Source organism: Dermacentor silvarum, chromosome 2, assembly GCF_013339745.2.
Source record: "Dermacentor silvarum isolate Dsil-2018 chromosome 2, BIME_Dsil_1.4, whole genome shotgun sequence".
Lineage (NCBI taxonomy): Eukaryota > Metazoa > Arthropoda > Arachnida > Ixodida > Ixodidae > Dermacentor > Dermacentor silvarum.
Window position 1 is genome coordinate 254,309,421 of NC_051155.1, and position 21,166 is coordinate 254,330,586.

The 21,166-nt window shown below is 45.0% G+C and overlaps 1 protein-coding gene across 3 annotated transcripts in view; it reads right to left on the reverse strand.

Annotated features, from left to right (window-relative positions):
* Positions 1-17,396, reverse strand: part of LOC119443155 (mediator of DNA damage checkpoint protein 1-like) — a 100,612-nt gene extending 83,216 nt beyond the window's left edge. For 2 of the 3 annotated variants that reach the window (XM_049662610.1, XM_037708318.2), the window contains exons 1-6: positions 17,133-17,396; positions 13,975-14,012; positions 13,879-13,913; positions 10,106-10,230; positions 4,719-4,820; positions 2,855-2,925 (exon numbers count right to left, since the gene is read on the reverse strand). In XM_049662610.1, coding sequence (XP_049518567.1) covers positions 2,855-2,925; positions 4,719-4,820; positions 10,106-10,230; positions 13,879-13,913; positions 13,975-14,012; positions 17,133-17,180 — 419 coding nt within the window. In that variant the 5' untranslated portion in view covers positions 17,181-17,396. The remainder of the gene's footprint in view (positions 1-2,854; positions 2,926-4,718; positions 4,821-10,105; positions 10,231-13,878; positions 13,914-13,974; positions 14,013-17,132) is intronic. The other variant, XM_049662611.1, reaches the window with a different exon arrangement.
* Between the last annotated feature and the right edge of the window lie 3,770 nt (positions 17,397-21,166).

Consider the following 21,166-nt stretch of genomic DNA (forward strand, 5'->3'; position numbering starts at 1 on the left):
GTGTAGTGGGGTATAATTTCCTGTCTTGACGCTTTCATCATTACAAATGCAGTTTTCTAGTGAATGGAGTCCAGCAAAGCAGTGCTGTGAGAGCTTTTGCAACTTTCACCTTTATTACTTCCCCAATATCACTGTCTGAATCTGTCCGTCACTTTGTGTACGGCTTGTAATGAACAAAGTGACTCACTAAAACACGTTCAACTTTACTGAGCATTTTTCCGGTATGTAAATATGACAAAAAATGCTAGCAAAGTTAATCACATTAATAATTGTGCTTGCATTCGCATTACTTGCTCGAGTCAGATTAATAAATTGAAAATTGGCTATGACAACACTTCAATTTTCAGTGCAGACTGCTAACGGAGTCATAAAGCGTGCTCCGACTTCTGCTATTTCACTATGGGGCGCGTCAAACTCGACAGTGGCTGCCTGAATGAGCATTTTGGGCCTCACTAAGCTAATGATATCTAATATTTGTTCTCTTAATTGCATTACTTGTGTGAGCCAGATAACAAAATAAACAATGCAACCACATGAATGTGCTTTGGCATTCAAGCTGCTGGCTGTGGCTGTCAGTTTCGTGTTGTCTGCTGCTATTTCACCACCACTCGCTATGACATGACTGCGATTTCCAGTGCAGACTGCTAATGGAGTCATAAAGCGTGCTCCGACTTCTGCTATTTCACTATGGGGCGCGTCAAACTCGACAGTGGCTGCCTGAATGAGAATTTTGGGCCTCACTAAGCTAATGATGTCTTATATTTGTTCTCTTATTTGCATTACTTGTGTGAGCCAGATAACAAAGTAAACAATGCAACCACATGAATGTGCTTTGGCATTCAAGCTGCTGACAGTGGCTGTCAGTTTCGTGTTGTCTGCTGCTATTTCACCACCACTCGCGATGACATGACTGTGATTTCCAGTGCAGACTGCTAACGGAGTCATAAAGCGTGCTCCGACTTCTGCTATTTCACTATGGGGTGCGTCAAACTCGACGGTGGCTGCCCGAATGAGCTTTTGAGCCCGCCAAGGATAATCAGGGTTAACAATAGTGTTTCAATTCAGATATGCCAGCATTTAAATGTGCTTCTATGCCACTTCTTAAATCGAGCACAATGTGTGCAGGACGTTGCTTATCAGAATTGAGCTTCTATTATAAGGAATATGCCATAAATGGAACTGCTTATTTATTTGGGAGGTCACGGAATGGATGGTTGGTTGTTGCGAACCCACCACCAGTGCATTGTCTAAAGCAATGACGCTACCAGCTGGCAACTTCTGCAGAACGTCCTTGAACCAGCCCTCAAAGCGATTGCCATCCATTTCTTCGTGGTAGTCGCCTGTCTTTTGGCCTCTGAATACATCCAAGCAGCCGTCGACGAAACCATCCTCGCTGCCGATGTGCGTCACGATCAGGCGCTGACCTTTCCCAGAAGGTTGTTTTAGACCCGTCGTCAGGCCATTTGCTCGAGCGAACAGGCGTCTGCTCTTCTGCACCACGGTGTCTGTCCACACGATCGACCGAGTGTGTCCCGCCGTCACCCATGTCTCGTCCAGGTAGAAGATCTTTCGGCCTTCCGCCCGGTAGCGCTCCATGTCACGGAGGTAGCGATTCCGCCAATCGGTGATGTCATCCCGGTCGATAAGCAGCGAGTTGCGGCTTCTCTTTTCGTGCTTGAAGCCGATCTCGGCAAGCAGGCGACGCACAGTACACCGCCTTAGTGATGGGAGTTCCATACGCTCCGAGAACTCTGTAGTTATTTTCTCGACCGTCGGTATCTCGTTGCGGCGAAAGAAATCGTGCACACATGACCTCAGCGCGCACAACGTGAAGCTGTCAAACTTCGCACTGCGTCTTCTCTTCTCCGCATTGCGTGGGCGCTTTCGCGAGGGCGTCGTCAGTTTGCCACCCGAAAAATGCAAAGCTTTAACTTCCTCCCTCACCCTGAACACAGTCCTTTCGCTAACACCGAGCATGTCGGCGACAAACTTGCTCGTGTCCTGCACGCTGCGTTCAGGCTGCCTGTTACGCCAAAACGTGTAGCGGTGGAAGATCATGTTGCGTGAATCGCTGTTCAGGATGTGGCCTCTCTTGTTCTTGCCGAGGCTCCTTGGTGGTGTGGTCATCAAGGCGACACAAGGCTCGTTCGGCAACAAAGGATTGCGTTCCGATGTCACCTCGCTGGGCTCCATGGCCGAAAACTGGCACGGAATGCCGCGCGCGATCGTGCCCGAACTTACGAGATCGCAGGTTCGCAACCGCGAAAAAAAAAAGAAAATTATATTAATTAAAAATAAGCCCAACACATAAAAAAAATAAGGTTGTGCAAACACACAAAAAGTATATATGAATTTTATGCTATTGAGCCAGCGACTGCTACGCCCGGTGCCGTCGATCTTGCTCTGTAGCAGACGACGCACAGCGTTGTAGAAGGCATGGAGTTAATTTTCTCTCGCGATCCGGCATGTGCGGTAGCATTTCCATCATGATAGTTTTACCAAACCACTTGTCAAGATACACAAATCCTAATTATAGCGACAAATACGCGTTTTAGAAGCAGTCACAATTTTTTGAGCAGGACTATTTCTTTAGTCGCGGAGGAATTGGCTGCTGCGCTTCGGTCAACTGGGCGGGGCCTCCTCCTGTCTTCTAAAGTTGTACCCGACTATAGTAGCATTTAAGGGATACTCTTAAATTCTAGTGATTCATGATATCAGAATTTATATTTAGGCTGTAAAAATGGTTATGAATAAAAATTGACAGAAAATGCTAAATTTAAAATAAATGGAGGTTGCAAACTTCCCAGTAGGACTATGAGCCAAGGCTGGCCGGAAACCCTGCAAGCATCCTCACCTTGTGCGAGCCTTGCCTTCGGCCTCCTCCTTCTGCTGTTGGATAAGTGCCTCGTACTGCCTCAGGGATGCCTGCATTTACATACACTGCATTTTCCCCTGTCTCAACAGTTGACTTTGGTGTTGAGCAATGAATTCAGCAAAGCATTTTGTAACGCCACAAGCCATGGCAGACCTCGATTGTATGCACTAAAACTCGGGAGCACCAATTTGGGCTCACTAACTGGCACAAAATATGCGCGCTTTACTATTCTAGGAAAGATTGGGATCAAAGCAGTCAAAGGTTTAATGAAAAATCGTCTGGCTAGGGAAGGTCATAGTAGAAAGAAGCATACACTCGCCAATTAAAACAACACATATATTGACATTTCTGCACCTGTACAGGTGCCTTAATCACAAAACGAATGCACAGCAACAGCGATTATATACGGACTTGGCGTAACGTATTTGAACAGATATTAGGCAAAGGGCCCTTCATTCCGCTTATGGCATGCACAATAGACTGTATGTGCAATGATTTTAACAGGAGCCGTGAAGCCATGGCTGATGCCCGAATTTCCGGTAAAATCTTATTTAAGGCTGCACATTCACATGAGGGAAGCCAACAAGATTTTTAAGATGGCATGTAGAATTATTTTATCTCAATTTTATAAAAGTGGTATCTCTTAATGCAGTTTCAATGCAAGCTTAACTGCACACGCAAAAGGCAACCTCCAATTGATTATAAGTAGCTCAGAGTCGCATACTGATTACTCTGTACTCTGAAATTTGCGCACTTCTTTTGTTTACAATTTTATATAACTGCAACCATTTCGTTGATTCATTGCAATATTCATCGTGAGACACTGTGGTGTGTGAAACAAATAGGTGGGGGCTTCCACAGCAGTCTGGGAAGACTTTGGGAATGCCTGACATAAAGGATATACCTCTATGCACTGCATCGATACCGCACAGTGGTAGAGCTGCACATGTTGCATGGTTGTGGCCGACAATGTGTGCGCTTAGAGAAAGGTGGTGCTGTCCATGCACAGTTCCATTCCCGAAATATATATATATTTTTTTTTATAAATATCATTTAGGTCCAAATCAAGGGTACTTTAATGATAAAAAAGCAGTGATTGTAACACTATACGTAGCACAAAATGTAGCACTGAATATAACAAAGCACCCGATTTTTTTTATTACTTCTTTACATTGAGGTTTAACTGTAATAAGTCTGGACCCTCAAGAACCATGTGTGGTCGGGGGACTGAATCTATGGAAGAGATATATCCCGCTCAGCAATTCCCAGGAAAAAGATGCAATCATTCGGAAAGCACCCGACATATGCTAACATTTGTCAGCAAATAGCAAAGTGCCACTTATTTCTTGCCACTCTGGTTACCCTCAGATGGCCTGCACACTTACCATAGGGTAAGTGAGCATTTCCAAAAGAACTTCATTGTTGGGCAAGTTGGTGTTTAGGCTTCCTACGCATGCTGTCCTTTGCGCAAAGTAAAAAGCATGAAGCACAGAAACAGGAAGAAGGAAAGACAGAGATGTGCCAACTACCAACTGCTTAATAGCAGACAGGATACAAAATGAAGACTTCCACGCACATGCAGTGCAGAGAATGCGTGATGCAGAACAGCATGATAGATATGTCACTAACACAAGCTGACCCTTTCGTTCTGATATGAACATGTTCCAATAATTCCCTCACAGTTTGATCTCTGCTCTTGCCTACAATCTTAACTTGATCAAGTGATAATCAAGATCACTAGCGAACGGATGCCACACTATAGCAAGGCATGCATGGTTCTTCTTACAGTGACATCACCAGCAACATGCACACATAAATATACATGCACAAATGTTTAGTGCACCTGGCAACTCTGCAGCGACGTTTGTGCCTCCTGATGTGCCTGGTAGGCCTCATCTCGCTCCTGGTTCAAGCGTGCCAGCTCCGCACATTGGCTGCTGGAGAGCTGCACAATCGGTATCATGTTTACACCAGGGCCCATGATCAGCTCAAGCTGCAAACCGATTAGGCTGACTATCGCACAGTTTTTCCAAACCTTCATTTAGTCCACACAGAGACAAGACCATGGAGTAAGATAAACAGGAGCAGCAGCCAACTCTGCTCACCTGGAACGGACAGATCCTGAAACACTAGTTACCGTTTTACAGCGTGTTCACCAGACAGTGCTACGCGGTGAGGAAAAAATGTGGAAGGGGGAGAAGTGTTCCAACCAACTGGAGGAGCAGATGCGCGGCCAGGCCAAGCTCAGGTCCACCATACTCCAGTCTCTCTGACATTGCCACAGCAAGGGTACACAGCCGTGATCACATCTAATTTGTTATCTGCTCAGTGTACTCCCCGAAGCCTGTACCGCCATTGCTCTTGCTCCTTGAGGTTTGCGTAGATGTTATCGGACGAGACATGTCTTTCTTTCATTTTCTTTTATTTATAAGACCTTACAGGCCCAATGCAGGGTGATTAGAAGGGTGATTACATGGATCTGTACAAGGTGCAGGAGCAAAATGCACACAGAAAATAGACTAAATACGTAAATTAGGAAAGAAAGAAAACTAAGGAAACGGTCTTGAGCTATGTCAGAAGACATTGAAGGCAAACTTTTAATGCACGGGTGCCTCTTATTATTGTTCTTACCAGAGCGTCATTCAAGTAGAACCTGAGCTGGGTTCGCACCGCCGCCGCCACTCTAGCGCATGTGCACATGGAAGCAAGCTGTTGAGTGATTCCCATGTGCCTCGGCAGACAGCATTATGCGAGGGGAATAGTCAGCCGGGCACGGAAGGGAGAAGAAAGCATGTGGGGACGTGACTAAATGAGAGCAGAGGGAGAGAAAAAAAAATGAACGAGACACCTGGCATCTACGTTTCACAGTTTGTCCCAAGCAGATGCATTGCGTAGCAGTGGAGTCGCCGCTCCTGTCTATGTCACTGCGTGGACAAGACACAAGTCCATGACACAACCTCCAAACTACCCTCCTGATGCATAGAAAAAATGTGCAAATAAAGAAAATATCCAAAGGGGTGATCTCTATGCAGCTAATAAATTTGCAGCGATGGTACATGGAAATGGTAGAAACAGGGAACTCTTCTGGCACAATTACAGTTAGACAGGTCTGGCAGTCCGCCATGAAATAAGTAATAGACCTGAGTGCACGACTGCTCTTTCTTCCCAACTAGCCCACACTTGCATGGCACAGCGTCCTTCGCTGGTTGGTCTTGTTAATGCCTATCAGTAACAAATAAACACTAAACATGTAAAATCTAATGTTGGCTATGGAGACTTGCCATCTATACAATTGTGAACGCTTGCTAATTCAGAAGTGTCTAGCTGTGTGAAAATTAATACAGTTAAGAATAGTGGTAACCAGAAATCATTGATATGGAACACAAGTACACATGTGCTCGTCAGCATGAAGCCACGTGGCGCCGATATGCAGCAATGAGACAGCAGTGGACAGTGTTGTCACAAACAAGTGAGGAACACTTTGCATTAGATAAACTTGGTGTGGGGTGCGCGATAGATTCTAGTTTCGTCCAGACATAGTAGGTGGTGTCCAAAGCCTGATGTCTGTGATGTGTTTCTGGTTCCCACAACACTTCTGCCACATGCAGCCAGCAAAAGCATGACTTTCGAGATTTGTATTTGCTATTCAAATGGGACCGTCGCTGGGGCATGTATTTGGACACCACCTATTGTCGGAGCACCACACGTTTATGCTGAACGAAGCGTTTCTCAGAGAAACCATGTGAAACTTCATTTTGTGCTTCCTGGGAGCAGGAAATGAAGGGTCTCTCATGTAAGGTTCGGGCTTCCTAACAGGCCTAGGAGAGTGTTATAAAAATGCAAATAAGATAAAAATAATTTTTTTTATTTTACGTTTGAGATGCCACATTATTTACAGAACATTTTTTTATCTTGACTACAGTATAGACCACTTATAATGTAACCGCTTATAGTGCAGGACCGGATATAGTGCGGTCTTTTCAGACTCCCGTTAATTTTCCCATAGCACTCCATGTATACACGTATCGCTTATAGTGCAGTTGCGGGAAACAAAATACCGGTTACAGTGTGGCTGCCTGGGAGTACGGAAGTCGGCGGAGACGGTGAACGCTCCCCTCAAACGGGAGCCCCAAGGAGTGCTCGAGGAAGAAAGAGACGAAGTGGAGGAGAAGGGCACATGGTGCGAACGAACAGCCAGTGAGGCGGAAACCAGAATCTTGGGTGTGAGTCGTTAAATATCACGGTGCGCATAGCGAGCGAGGGCCAAGAAACTGCCAACGCCGGCCAACACTCGCTTCACGATAATGGCAGTAAACGAAACTTCTGGGAGCGGGCGGCGCCGGCACAGCACGGCGAAGGGCACATGCAGAGACTGTGGAATGTGAGGGAGGAGGGCAGCAGGGAAACGGATTTCGCCTCGGCAACTCCGCCGCTTCGGTGGCTCCCCTCGCCCTCCCTCGTAGCTCCCTCACTTTCGACTGTCACCGCTCGCGCCCGCCGCCGTGCAGGCGCTGCCGCTCGCGCGAGCTCCCCGAAGTTTTGTTTTCTGCCGTTATATGGAAGCGGACGTTTGCCGGCGTGGGCAGTTTCGTTGGCCAGCCTGGGACAGCGCCGCTGCTTCCCTCTGCACCATCGCCGCAGCGTGCAAGGTCAACACGTGACTAGAAAGTAGAGGAAGCATAAAGGAGAAAGAAGGGTTCACTGCCATTTTCTACGTGTGGCTATGGTAACGTGGCTGAGACGTCGGCACGTACACACATGTTCCGGCGTAATGCAGAATCGGCGACCTTGCCATTTGAGAGAGGGTGAAATTTCCGCCGCATTTTTCTTTCTTTCTTTTTTCCTTTTGTTCACGCGGTACATTGAGGGGTCTCTCCTAAGCTTTTACTCTATGGCGGTGCTGGAGCAATACCGGTCGGACGCGCCGCCGCGTGATTTGGTTCGAATTAACGAGATTCGACTGTAAATTGAATGCAAACGTTCTAGCCGCATTCCTCAACTGTTGCATACGCGTGGCGGCTCGGAGCACATGCTTTGCATATGTGCGGGCCTTGAAAATTGTTGCTTTGGCTATAGTGCGGTACCGCTTATAGTGCGGATATTCGCGACTCCGGCGACTTACGTTATAAGCGGTCTACACTGTATATTAATCGAGAACACATGAGGATTGCTTCCATGAAATGCAAATGACCAAAACTGCTGCAAAGTACAATAAAGCCGAGATACGACTTGAATTTTATAAATTCTTGTGCATACCCATGCAAACTTTGGTCGAGATCCATTGAGTACAAGAATTTTTGTGCACAAGTAGAAGAAACTGCTAAGGATAAAAAAAAAAGAAAAACAAAGTTGAAAGTTTCTAAACTTGCTCAACAATATTAAATATGATAAATTTGCATGAAATTAGGCCAGAATGCAAACCAGTCTTTCCGGAAGATGTGTAAAACTTCTCCTGGTGCGTAGGTGGAACCCTAGCCAGCTTCCTCCTCTAGCCTGCTACCCTACAATGACAAGATGTAGCTCCAAATGTCTTTGTTCCACAGATTCTTTTTGTTCTTCTCTGGTCTTATCTGGCTGCTCAAAGCGATGAACCCCAGAGTTGGAAAGACATCGAACTCCTGTAGAACATCCTCAAACCCTTGATGGCCTTTGTTAAACCACAGTGTGGCTACGGAAGTGGTCATCTCCACAACAGTGCACAACGCAGATCTTGTTTTAGGGCACAGCAGCCAAATCTTGCTGTTGAGAGACTCGGCAGCATTTTGGGATGTGCCCTGTATACAGCAAAACCACAACTTGTCACTTGTCAGCACCACATATGGAAGCATAACCTTTGCCTGAGCACTCGTGAGGAGTGAAGAATGATCTGCTACCAGCTCAGCCAGGGCTAGTGCTCACTTGTTGTTACAACAGGAAAGCTCACCATCTGGACAAAACTTTTGGTTGTGAACCTCAGCAGAAACACATGAATAGAAAAATTAAACCCCTCCAGGTACCATGCCTCAATTAGAATCATTTTTCACAGACCTCTGATTAGAAAAATGCCTTGTGATTTTTATACATGCAAATATTATGCTTAAGCATAATTTTGCAAAGTCTAAAAAATATTTTTTAAAAGAAAACTGCTATTTTTTATTCATTTTTTTTTCTTGAGTGCCCCCTGTTAGAGGTACAACATGAGAAGTTGGCTGATCTAATGAGGAAAGATGTCTTCGATAGTGGCCTTGAAGTGGCTTTCTTGCTATGGATGCGCACAGAATGCAATGGAGAGGCAAGATTGCAGAGTGACTGGGGCATGAGCAATAGAATGTGTGGTACAGGCATTGTGGTAGCCTCACAATATTACGTCTTAGTTCTAAGCCGTGAAGATTACCTCAAAATTTTAGCCGATACACAGTGCTGTAGTAGAAGTATTCGTAAATAAATCTGGCTACACAGCTTTAAATACATTCGAGTAACGTAGAAAGGTTAGCTAGAGGAGGGTCGCAAGCTGTGCATGTGCATTCCCATTAGGGCCATACAGTAGTTAAATATGCAAGCACTTTTACAGACAGAGTGTGTAGGGAGTTTCAAAGGGCAACACAAGTTATCCAGAACGCGGCTAGTCTGGTTACTTATTTTGGTTATATGTACAGCGCACGTCACCCTTGTGTGGAGTGCACGAACGGCGGCCACCGGGGTGCTCTGCAGCCAGCCAGTGACGCTCCCGCGGGTGGTGAAAGAGCAAGGCCAAATGTGCCCAGACGCACCTTATCGCGGGCCCAGCAACTACCGTTAGACATCGCTGGCTGGCTCCAGAGCATCCCGGCAGCCGCCGTTCCCCCGCTATACACAAGGCGCACTGTAGTGACTAGAGACTGGAAATTTAGGCTCTAAAAAACACTGTTTTAGGTGCCTATAACAGGCACTAAAGCTGTCATTTAAGGCACATATAGGCGCCAAATACTGTCGACAACTGGAATTAATTTCATCTATTTCAGATGTCAGCCTAAGCAAATCAATTAATTTCAAGATACAATTACATTCAAAAGAACATCACATGAGAGACTACTGAATTATTTTACCTACATGTCCTCTTAAACATCTCCACAACATGTGCAATCTGCATAGTTTTGAAGCCATCAAATTCCTGGAGAGAATGGCAGTATATATTCTATGCCTCTAGGGTGGGGGCCACCCAGAGAGTCAATACATGTAGAATACTGCATGCTTTGGGCCTAATCTACTGACCTGCTGCAGTGAACTCAGCTCAGCCAGCGTGGCACACATTTCCTTCTTGTACCCCACACAATCAGCACGCAACGTCTGTGACAATTCCTGCATGTCACGAAGCTCATCCCTCAGCTTCTTGTTCTCTGCAAGTGGCATCATGCACAAAACACACACAGGTCCTTCAAGGCACTTCAGTAGGAGGAAAATCCTACACCACCACAGCACGTAAAAGTTATGTATACATGACGCACTCAGCCATTGCGCCTAAAGCACCAAACGTGCAAACAACTGACAAAGCAGTTTGGAGAAAAATGTGTTTCAGCTTCATAATAATCGTGCTGAGTGAAACGAAAATGCTTAAACATCACCCGGCGTGAAGCGGGGCAGGAGGTGCACATTGAGGCACCCTAATGCTCACTACGGTGCCTGAATGCTCTCCTCCTCAGCCCCACCTGATGCATGGTGAGGACATCCTTTGAAGGGGTGCTTGCCTCCTCAACTTGTTTGGCTCAGCAGTCCCTGCCAATACTGTGCCCCGTCCAAACTGTGACAATGTACTCGAAAGGAGCTACAGTTGCACGTTCAGTCTTTTTCCGCCAACATGCATGGCTGCGGCACAAACGATTCCAGAAATGGTTGGAAGCTGTACCATCTTTCAACAGATCCCAAAAATTACAGTGAATCGTGACAATCAATCATGACAAGAAGCAGCCCACCAAGTCGTCATCCGTATGCAGTGTGTAAATTTGACCAACCTTCTTTTTCTTTCAAGAACTTTACTACGCGACATAGAGTTTCACACTATATTGCCTAGAGGGAATGCTGCACTGTTGTATGCATGGAAATGACGGCATATGGTGGCTTCAGATTGTCATCGTTCTTGGAAAGCCAGAACACCTTGAAGACGTGATTGGCTAGCACCGTTCCATCTATCACAATGGTTCCTTTCCTACTAAAACAGCTAGTAAAAAAAAACTGCTTTAACTCTATTATTTATTACACACAAACATGTTTTATTCAATCATGAGGGCTTGTGATTGGATGTACAATTATGCGAAACGTAAAATGTATTGGCATGCCGCCAAAGATGTAGGCCTTCGTCCTGCAGAGGACAGAAATATAGGCTGATGATGATGATGAAAGTTAGAGGACAAAGTTTGCGCTTGCTTTACGACAGCGTGTCTGTTCTTGCTTTTCCTCACTTGAGTATGCATTGCAGGTGAGTAAACATAGTTGAAAGCTGTAATATGGGTAAATGAAAACATTCTATGAAGATATTATTTTAAGAACGCTTTATCTGTGCAGCCACAGCCACGTTTTAGATGAAGCTGCGCACAACACCAGCCAACACAAGCCTCGCACACCCACATACCGTCATTCCCATGACGGCACAGTGCCCATTAGGGAACGCCCATAGACGATGGCACCAGATTTCCCTCTAGGTAATACTGTGAGAAACTATGCTGTGCGATATACTCTTTGCAGATATGTATATAGTAAGATTGTCAATGTTGCCAGCTCAAAAAGCTTCATTTAAAGTAATCTGCTTGTGATTGTTAAGCATGCAATGCCAAGTCAAGGGTTATCTCAAAATGGCACCATTTTTGAGTCATGCTAGTCCCATAGACTGCTTGTACATGAATTGTATACTCACCATAATAGATTTGTGTTGTTTATTGGAGCCCACAAAATTCTTTAAAACTTTGCTGTTACCAGCTGTGGTGCTTATTGCATTATGTTGATATGGCTAGCTAGACACGCAGCTTTGTGGTTTAGAATCAATGTGCAGGCTAACTTTTAAGCAAGCAGTTTTGAGCGACACTGAGCTAATCAATAGAAAATTTTTAAACGCAATGCTGTGCGTGGTGTCAACACACATAGAAGCAAGACGTGCAAAAGTGAGCCTCATGAACAACTAAAGTGGAGAGCTTTCCTGCTGTATTATATGCATAGGTTTTTTAAAACAGATTTTGTGATTTCTCAATTCTTTTCTTCCTATACATCGTATTTAAAGTTGAAATGCCACGTTTTGTAAAAAGTGCATAGTCACAAGAGTGCTAAAAAGGTTTTTTTATTTACCCATTGAATACATGAGAAGGACTGAGAAATAAAAGTGCATACGCAGCTTGACGAGTCTATCGGCCTTATTAGCAGCAGTGGGCAACATATTCAAATAATACCATAAAATCATAGCAAAAACACAAAATACTGCTTCGTGACATTCTGCATCACAAACAAACACAACAAAAAAAGAAAGCAATCTATATTGTCACCCTTCCATAGGTAATCTAAATTAACACATACGTTTACAGCTAAAAGGTTCTGAAATGGTCCCTACAGAAGTAGCTCTAACGACTGCAATCCTTCAATGACCCTGATTCCGGCTGCAACGGCCGCATTTCAATGGGAGTGAAATGCGAAAATGCTCATATACTTAGATTTAGGGGGCACATTAAAGAACCCCAGATGGCCAAATTAATTCAAAGTACCCCACTACACTTACAATCAAATTGTGCTTTTCCCACAAAAAACCCATGAACTCAATTCAAACATAAGAACACTGCCAAAATCCGTAATGTTACTGACATTAGCAACACGCCTATAACTCACTTCCATTTACCCCCATCTTTCTTAAAAAGCTTTAAGAATCTTAATTTGCATGGTGCATAGAAAACTGCAAGATAATTTGAGTGTGAATGCAGTTTGGCACGTCACATGTCACATTTACTTGTAAATTGAGATCACTGAACTTGTTACGTAAAAAAACACTTTTTTCATCACCGAAATGTATGATCAAATGGTGGCATGTACCCTAGGTGGCAACAAAAATTTAAGCAGCTTTTTACTACGTAAGAAAGCTTCTACAAAGCAACTAACTGACCGCACCACTGCCAAGGTTTGTGATTAAGTGCAGCAACGTGACTCAGTGTACAAAAGGTATGTCAGAGAGCGCGGTCACGTATATTAATGCGTGCTCTCTTTCACGCAAAAGCTTTTGGTGACAAAAATCTTCCTGTATGGCCGCACACCAGTTGTGCACTTCGTAGGGAGCAGGAGACGCAATGGTAGGTGCTGTAGCAGACGACACAGTTGTCCCCACCCAGCATGAAGCCGAGAGGAAGAAAGGATGCAGGCCCCTAAAGCTCACAGCAATCTCTGAGGCTTCACCAAGATGCTAACACAGGTTCATCAATGTGCGCCTCAAGTGATGGCTGATGCCAGTCCTTTCCCTTCAGCCTGCATGTTCATGTCAACCCACACCAATCCAGCAGCACAGTCCATACAGTGATGATATCAAATGAAAATGGTGTTGCCACCCTTTCCCTGTCTATCGGCACTAGCAAGCAACACAGCAGTGTTGGCCAAGTCAGTGTCACCTACATTGCTGGCTTACGTTCTTTTTGCACTAGAAGCAAAATAAATGTTAACCAACTCTTCGTCAGTTTTATCTATCCCCAGCTTCGATGGGATATTTGTGATCCAAAAAACTGGAGCCTTGGCACCCCAAGTAGCAAGGTTAAATCAATTCTGCATTCTTTTCCTAGCATGACAATTTGCTGGCAAATATCTCTAATACAGCTGCTTTTTTAAGTAAATCTCGATTTGAACAAAAAGCTCAACACTGTAAGCCCCAGAGATGCAGATTCACTTTGACCAGCTGGAATGTTCACCAACATCTCAACACATCATACACAAAATCAAGCTTGACGCTCAGCAGCAAAATATTACAGGTGCTGAACAGTGAGCACAAACTTTCATTAGAAGCATCCATCCCAAACAATTGCACATACCCTGGTCAAGCTGCAGGAATCTGCTAATCTGGAGGCTGCAAGAATAGCAGACGGCGTCAGCACTCTGCGGTTCCCAAAAGTGGCCCTTATACTTACCTTCTTTCAGCAATCTTTCTCTTAATTGCAATGTGTTTCTGTTTTAGGAAGAGAACAGAGCAAACAGAAAGCAACAGTTCAGCACTGAATGAGACAAGTCAAGGCACGCAATTTTCGCAGCTGACTTCTCAAGTTGGGTGCCACCCGTGGAATTAATTGGCGCTTGGCAATTCCTGCAATGCCCGAGAAACACCCATCCATTCCAGCAGTTCTTTATAATAAAATTACAGCTCAAAAGTGACAAAGCAGTATTAATGAAATCGCAGTGACTAATTGCATCATAGGGCAGCAGAGCCAAGCCTCAAGATGCCACATCGTGCACAAATTCCAGATAGTGCAGCAGGTCTGGCTACACTAAATGTAATCAATGTTTTTACGCTTACTTCATTCTTAGGCACTATTCATGCCACCTGAGCACATGCAAGAGCAGAGCTAATGAGTGCTGCTAAATACACCTTTTAACGTAACAGCCCTGTTCATAAGCCTTATAATGCCCCCAAGCTTAAAAGCTTCGTAAAAATTTTTGTTGACTGTTTCGACTATATACAACGCATATGCACTTCGTCTTTAAAAGGAAGCTTTAGCTCAGGGCCAACTCAGATGTCACCTATTCAAATACATGTAAAATGCAGAAATGCTATTATAAGACAACCCCTGGACGAATTTCAATTAATGTTTTTGTATTTGAGAGATAAAGTTAAATTCTAGTGAAATTTTGATTTATTAGAATTATTCTACAGAAATTGGTGAAGATCACCAAGTTTAAAGAAATAGAAGCAGAAAGTTTAGAAATCCCTAACTCTGCACCAAGAACAGATATTGCCGTTCTGTAAACTACATCCAGTAGACCATCTAAAGCAAACAAATTTGATTTATCAATCTACAGCTTACATGAATTTTCTCCAATGTATACAAGAGTTTTTGAAAAGTTCCACTCATTAGTGGTATATTTCATTGCAGTGTATAACACATCAATTTTTTCCACTTCATATATATTATTATGTGTAGTTTACAGAATTGTGACATCATTTTCAAATGCTGAGTTACACAATTGTAAATGTGATTGTTCCATTTTTTTTCCTGTTTTCAACAATTTTTTTAAAACCTTATACAGTCTAAATAAAAAATCTGCTTGCGACAGTCACTAGATTTTAACTTTTCTTTTAAATGAAACAAACATCAATCAAATTTAGTGCAGTAGTAGCCGAGAAAAATATGCTTAAACAATGAGAGTTGCTTTAAAGAATGACTTTTCCATAACATGGATGGAAGTATGAAGTCATAATCCCCTGAACACAAAATACTGTTGAAATGCACGCTGCAAAGAAATTCAAGAGGCACTTAGTTACCGCTACGTGGATGAATGCGAAAGCATTGCGACCACCATGTGATGCCTATGCTCTTAAAGTCGTCGAGTAACTACATGACCGAAATTTTTTGATGCATTGTGTAATTGCGACAACCAACGGTGTTCATCACAAGGTGTGCACAACAAAAGGTCGTGGGTTCGACTCCCACCAAAGGTCGAGGGTTCGGGTGCCTTAATTAACTCTACCTTAAAAACAAAGGTTCCGAGTTTGACTCGCACCAAAGGTCGAGAGTAAGAGTGCCTTAATTAACTTTGCCTTAACACCAAAGGTTGTGGGTTCAACTCCCACCTATGGTCGTGGGTTCGATTGCCATAATGAACTATATTTAAATTAAAACTGCCTTAATTAACTTTGCTTAATTCACTCTGCCTTAATTGAAGTCATCAACTGCCTCAATTGGCTTACCTGGGCTCACAGCTTTTTGGACCATCGTGTTCACACGAACACAGACTACGCCAGATTTTCCACCCCATGAGCCATATAATGCTTTGCCATTAATAAAAGGAATTGGTTCCTGCACATCTGTTTCGAGTACACCAATATGAAACCTGGTTTTTGTCCCATATACTGCCACACATGCAACACTTCTCATTCAACAACCCAGGTAAGTTTTTCTTCTGAACAAAAAACATATGCCTATTGCACACTTTTACATTGGCTCCCGGATTTCAGATGTAGCTCAAGTTTCTAGGGTGCATCTAACATAAGGAACTGGTAAAACCTACAGTAGTGGTACTGCAACCATGAAATCACTATTCAAGGTGTCCAACACATGCCAAAGAAGTAAAAAAAAAAAAAATTTGTTCATAGAGATGGACAGGCAAGTTAATTCATAGCCAGTTTAGGCAAGGAAGGAACAGACAGGACACATTGCTTCTTCATCCTGTCCCAGTTGGCCATGAGCAGCTTGGCCTTTACAGTTACTGTGTTTTAAGGGAACACTAACAGCAAATTTTGTTTTTGACTTTTATGCTTTAATGAGGTGATCCGTGTCGAATAACCACAGAATTAAACTGCAAATGCTCCAACGTAATGAATAATAAATGATAGCATTGTTAATCGCAATTTCAATTGTTAACTGCACAATTCCCTATTTTCCAGGTGATCAAACATGCCAAGAACCAGAATAAAAAGAAAAACATCAAGTTCAAGCAAGAACAAAGCATGTTTTGAGGCAACAACAACAACAAAGCAGGGTAAGCACAAGGACCTCTTGTCAGAATATAAACACAGGACACTGCATGCATACACATTGGACGGCCGGTGTGCTTAGTTATGTTCACCGTAGGTGGAGCAATTTTCTAAACACTCAAAACCAATCAAACGTTGTTCCGCACAGCACAGTGGACGCAGAAAGACGCTTCACGAACGCTCAATGAAACGATGTGCCCAACGGAGTTTCCTACTAAAATTCCAGCAACGATTAACGTACTGATGCCGTCGTCCGTTTCTTTATTATTATTATTTTGTGCTGTGGATTACTTCAACATTGTAACTAGTGCAATGCCACCTGAACAGAATATCAGAAGCTAGAACAGAGGCCGAAACCAACAGACGCGGCGACTAATGGAGTCATCTCTAGTCTATGGCATCTGCGCCGGCCCGCGACAGCATTCGGCAGCATCCTGACCCATTTTACAAGGCTTCCTCACATTAACTGCAGCTAGTAGAAGTGTTGACATAGTCCGTGTTCACGGCTTAAATTTAAGTTAACCTCCTTGTACGTTAGCTGGGCGCTCCGTGCGATATGTGCTGTGTATGCGTAGTCTGAACGTAGCTGCGACTCACCTTATACCATTTTTCACAACACTCACAACTGCCGTGTGACTTGTCCATTGCGAATTTCCTTACTTACACACTAAGCACCAAATAGCAGTGAACATTCACACATTAGTCACCGCGCACGTGGTATTTTTGTTTTCAATGGTCCCGTTTCGGTGGCTAGATGGATAGGTCTGGGCGTTCTGTGGATAGGTGCCGACACTGTACTGCCGACCGGCGCGTCTGCAGCGTAGTTCACCGCTTCTCCGCGTCATGACGCAAAATTGGCGCTGCGGTCAGTAGAACGGTTCCGCAGCACGCGTCGTCTGCTACAGGTGGCAGGCTGCGAGCAAAAAAAAATTAAAGCCCGTATTGGAATAGTTGCATGTCAGTTTCAAAGGTGAAGAGCTCCGGGTCTCTCGTACTGTTTGCAAGTTCCTAAGCGATGTGGAATGTTCCACGTCGGAAAAATGACCGACGAGACTAGCGGCGGCATTGCTCCACCAAAGACCACCAAGGAGACTTACTGCTTCGCTCCCAACTGCAAGTCGGGCTCTGAATTTGCGAGAAAGACTGCCAGTAGCACACCCAGGATCTCTGCCAGGGTGGGGTTGACAGTTTGCCAATACCATCTAAACAGCACTAATTTCAATTTATTCATGGGGAATCGTCAAAAAATGCGCTTTTTGCGAGTGTGCAGACGATTGCGCGTCTTACATCTTAGTTACAGTACTCAAATGCGCAAGGAAAGAAATGAGGTTAAACAAAATAGAGGGGGGGGGGGGGGGGGGGTTAAGTAGGCCTCAGGGGGGATCGGCGCGCTGGATCGGCACACCTACCCATCTAGCCACCGTAGTTACTGTACCGTAGTCTCGTGAGCTGCGCCGCCATCGGCCTACCTTGATTACAGCACAGTTAGAGTATAGTGCCTCGAATATACTTACTGTAAGTATATTCCAGGCACTATGGTTAGAGTGACCTAGGTCACTCTAGTACTACAGTGTCTAGAATATACTCTAGGCACTGTACTAGTGTGCCGACCGCCGAGCGTTTCCAATGGGCGACGCTGGCCGGCGGTGATGCCTTCCACCGGAGGCCACCAGGCCGGGCGACACTCTTTGGGACCGTGCCTCGCCAAATAGGAGCACTTCGTCTTCTCTGAGCCTCCGAGCCGACAAACTCTTCACTTAACCATTCTGTCACAAAAGAGCGCGTAATCAAAGCGCGCGCCGCGTGTCACGCAAGCCAGCGAAAGAACACGCCGGCCCCACGGCAACTTCCATGCCGCGTCTCAAGCGCGTCTCAAGCGCATCAAGCCAACACCACCACCTAGAAGAGATCAAGCGCGGTTTAGACGCGCGTGCCTCGCGTATACCTTGCGCTTCGGATGCACTTCGGATGCGCGTTCGTAAGCGCAGTCGGTTGCGGTGCGTTATTTTCGAGCAAGTAGCGTATGGTGCCTCTACATGTCATTTCTGGGTTTCTTTTCTGTGCGCACGGTTCGCACTTGTGCCTGTCCACGGAACCGCGATATCGTTGCAGAAAATGAGGCGTAAAGACGGTACCTGTTTTGTCTCATATTGCACGAGTGGATACTGCTCAAACAACGAGCGGGTCTCAATATTCAGCGCACCGGCCGACCCAGAACGTTTAGCTGAGCGGGACAAGAATATGAAGAGTCGGTTGTGAGAAACACTTTAAAAATTGCTACATTGAGCGCTCGTTCAAAATTACAGTCGACGGTGTGTCGGCCATGAAAATTGGCCGTTTAATTACTGTCAGCCGCAATAAGTGCCGTTTGGTGATTAAACAGATGATTAGTAAATTTATGGTAATTAGCTACAAATTGGTGGAAATTTAGCATTTGTCGACATGTGTAGCATATTTTGAAAAAAAGTTATACTTCTTCCTCAGAAACCACGTATTTATTTATTTGTATTTTTCGATGAAACAGCACCTGGTATCGTGTAGCGTATTAATGATAACTGTGCGTACGATCGTTTGTGAGTGCAACGAAATCATATCCTTTCGATTACGCTTTGCACCTCAACCAACGTTCCGCAGCGCGAAACGGGCTGGGCCAGCCCATCGGCGTCTCTCGCACGCGCGCGCGTTGGCTAGAGACGCCCACGGTCGGCACACTAGTAAGTATATTCTAGGCATAGAGTTCCAAAAAAAAAAAAAAAAATATGGGGTTTTACGTGCCAAAACCAGTTCTGATTATGAGGCACGCCGTAGTGGGAAATTTGGACCACCTGGGGTTCTTTAACGTGCACCTAAATCTAAGTACACGGGTGTTTTCGCATTTCGCCCCCATCGAAATGCGGCCGCCGTGGCCGGGATTCGATCCCGCGACCTCGTGCTCAGCAGCCCAACACCATAGCCACTGAGCAACCACGGCGGGTTAGGCATAGAGTTTCTCACTGTGTTATAGTGAGAAAATCTATAATTCTAGGCACTGTACCTTGAATTAGAGTATACTAGATTTGGGGAGTGGGTCCGACGAGGGCTCTGCGCGGAGGCATTTTTTATTAAAAATCCAGATGGCGCCACCATCGCTTTCTCCCGAATGAGCGGCCCCACTCGCCGGCTGGACGCTTGTCGCGTCGGAGACGCTACCGCAGCTGAATGGAGCTGTGTGGTGGTCGCCCATTTTAGAGTGTACTAGAATAGAATACAATATTTTACCTCGGCGCTTGCTAAGTCTAGTATATTAACTCTATGTTGCGAAAGCGTCCGCTGGACCCACTCTACAGTGCCTAGAATATACTTACTAGGCACTGTACCCACTCCCCCATTCTAGTACACTCTATTTCAATTATGGTGGCTAGATGGGTACCGTACTACTAGACTCTAGTACTACAGTGTACTAGAATTTTCTAGTACGCTGTACTAGTACTACTTCAACGCGTGCGTCTAAATGTCGTACATCTTTCCTCCATGTCGTACAATCCCTCACGTGACCTGATCCTAGGCACCTAGGGACACGATCATTTAGGGACCTTTTAGAAGACGCGATAGTGGCGCCAAGCGACGACGGCGTGTTCGTTCTCGGCGTGATCCAGTTACAGTGGCTAGAATGGGCCACTGTAATCCAGTGATGCCACGGCTGCTGATTTATCAATAGATCTACTGATTTTTAAAGTTTTCTGCTGATTCAGTGATAAAGTGCTTGAATCTGCTGATTTTCTTGCTTTCCTACTGAAACGAAAGCAAACGCTGCTACGTTTTCAGTACAGAGTTTATATTAATGTAATGCACGGTGTAAGAATAAGGAGAGGTGCTGACACTCTCCCCCCAACGCGCGCGGAAGCGCCGCTCGCACGCGTCCAGATTATGTTCGGCTTGGTTGCAGCTGGTTCGGCGCCGTCGTAGAGGGCGCTGCGGTATGCGGTCCCAGTACCTAACGGAACATGAAAAATATGTGACGGCTAAAGGTAGCAGAAATGCAGCTGTGATGAAAAATAGGGCACTGTGGAATTACAATAGGTACGAAGTGGTGAGAGGGATTTGGAAAGGGGTGATGGTCCCTAGTTTGACTTTCGGCAATGCGGTCCTGTGCATGAGATCAGAGGTTCGAGCAAGGTTGGAAGTTAAGCAGCGAGGGGTAGGTAGACTGGCTCTGGGAGCACACGGAAATACACCAAACCAGGGGGTACAGGGTGACATGGGATGGACGTCATTCGAGGGCAGGGAAGCCAGCAGCAAGATAGAATTTGAGGAGGGATTGAGAGAGATGGCAGAAAAGCGGTGGGCAAGGAGAGTTTTCAGTTATTTGTACATGAGGAATGTTGATACAAAATGGAGGAAGCTGACCAGAAAACTGTCAATCAAATATTTGGACTGCAGGAGGGGTGCAAACCAGGAAACAGTGGTTAAGAAAAAGGTTAAGGAAACAGAGAGGGGTCTGTGGAAAACAGGGATGCAGACGAAATCAGCACTGGGCACATACCGAACTTTCAAGCAAGAAATTGCCAAAGAAAATATCTACGATAATTCTAGGGGAAGCTCTTTGTTGTTTGAAGCCAGGACGGGAGTATTGCGGACTAAGATGTACCGAG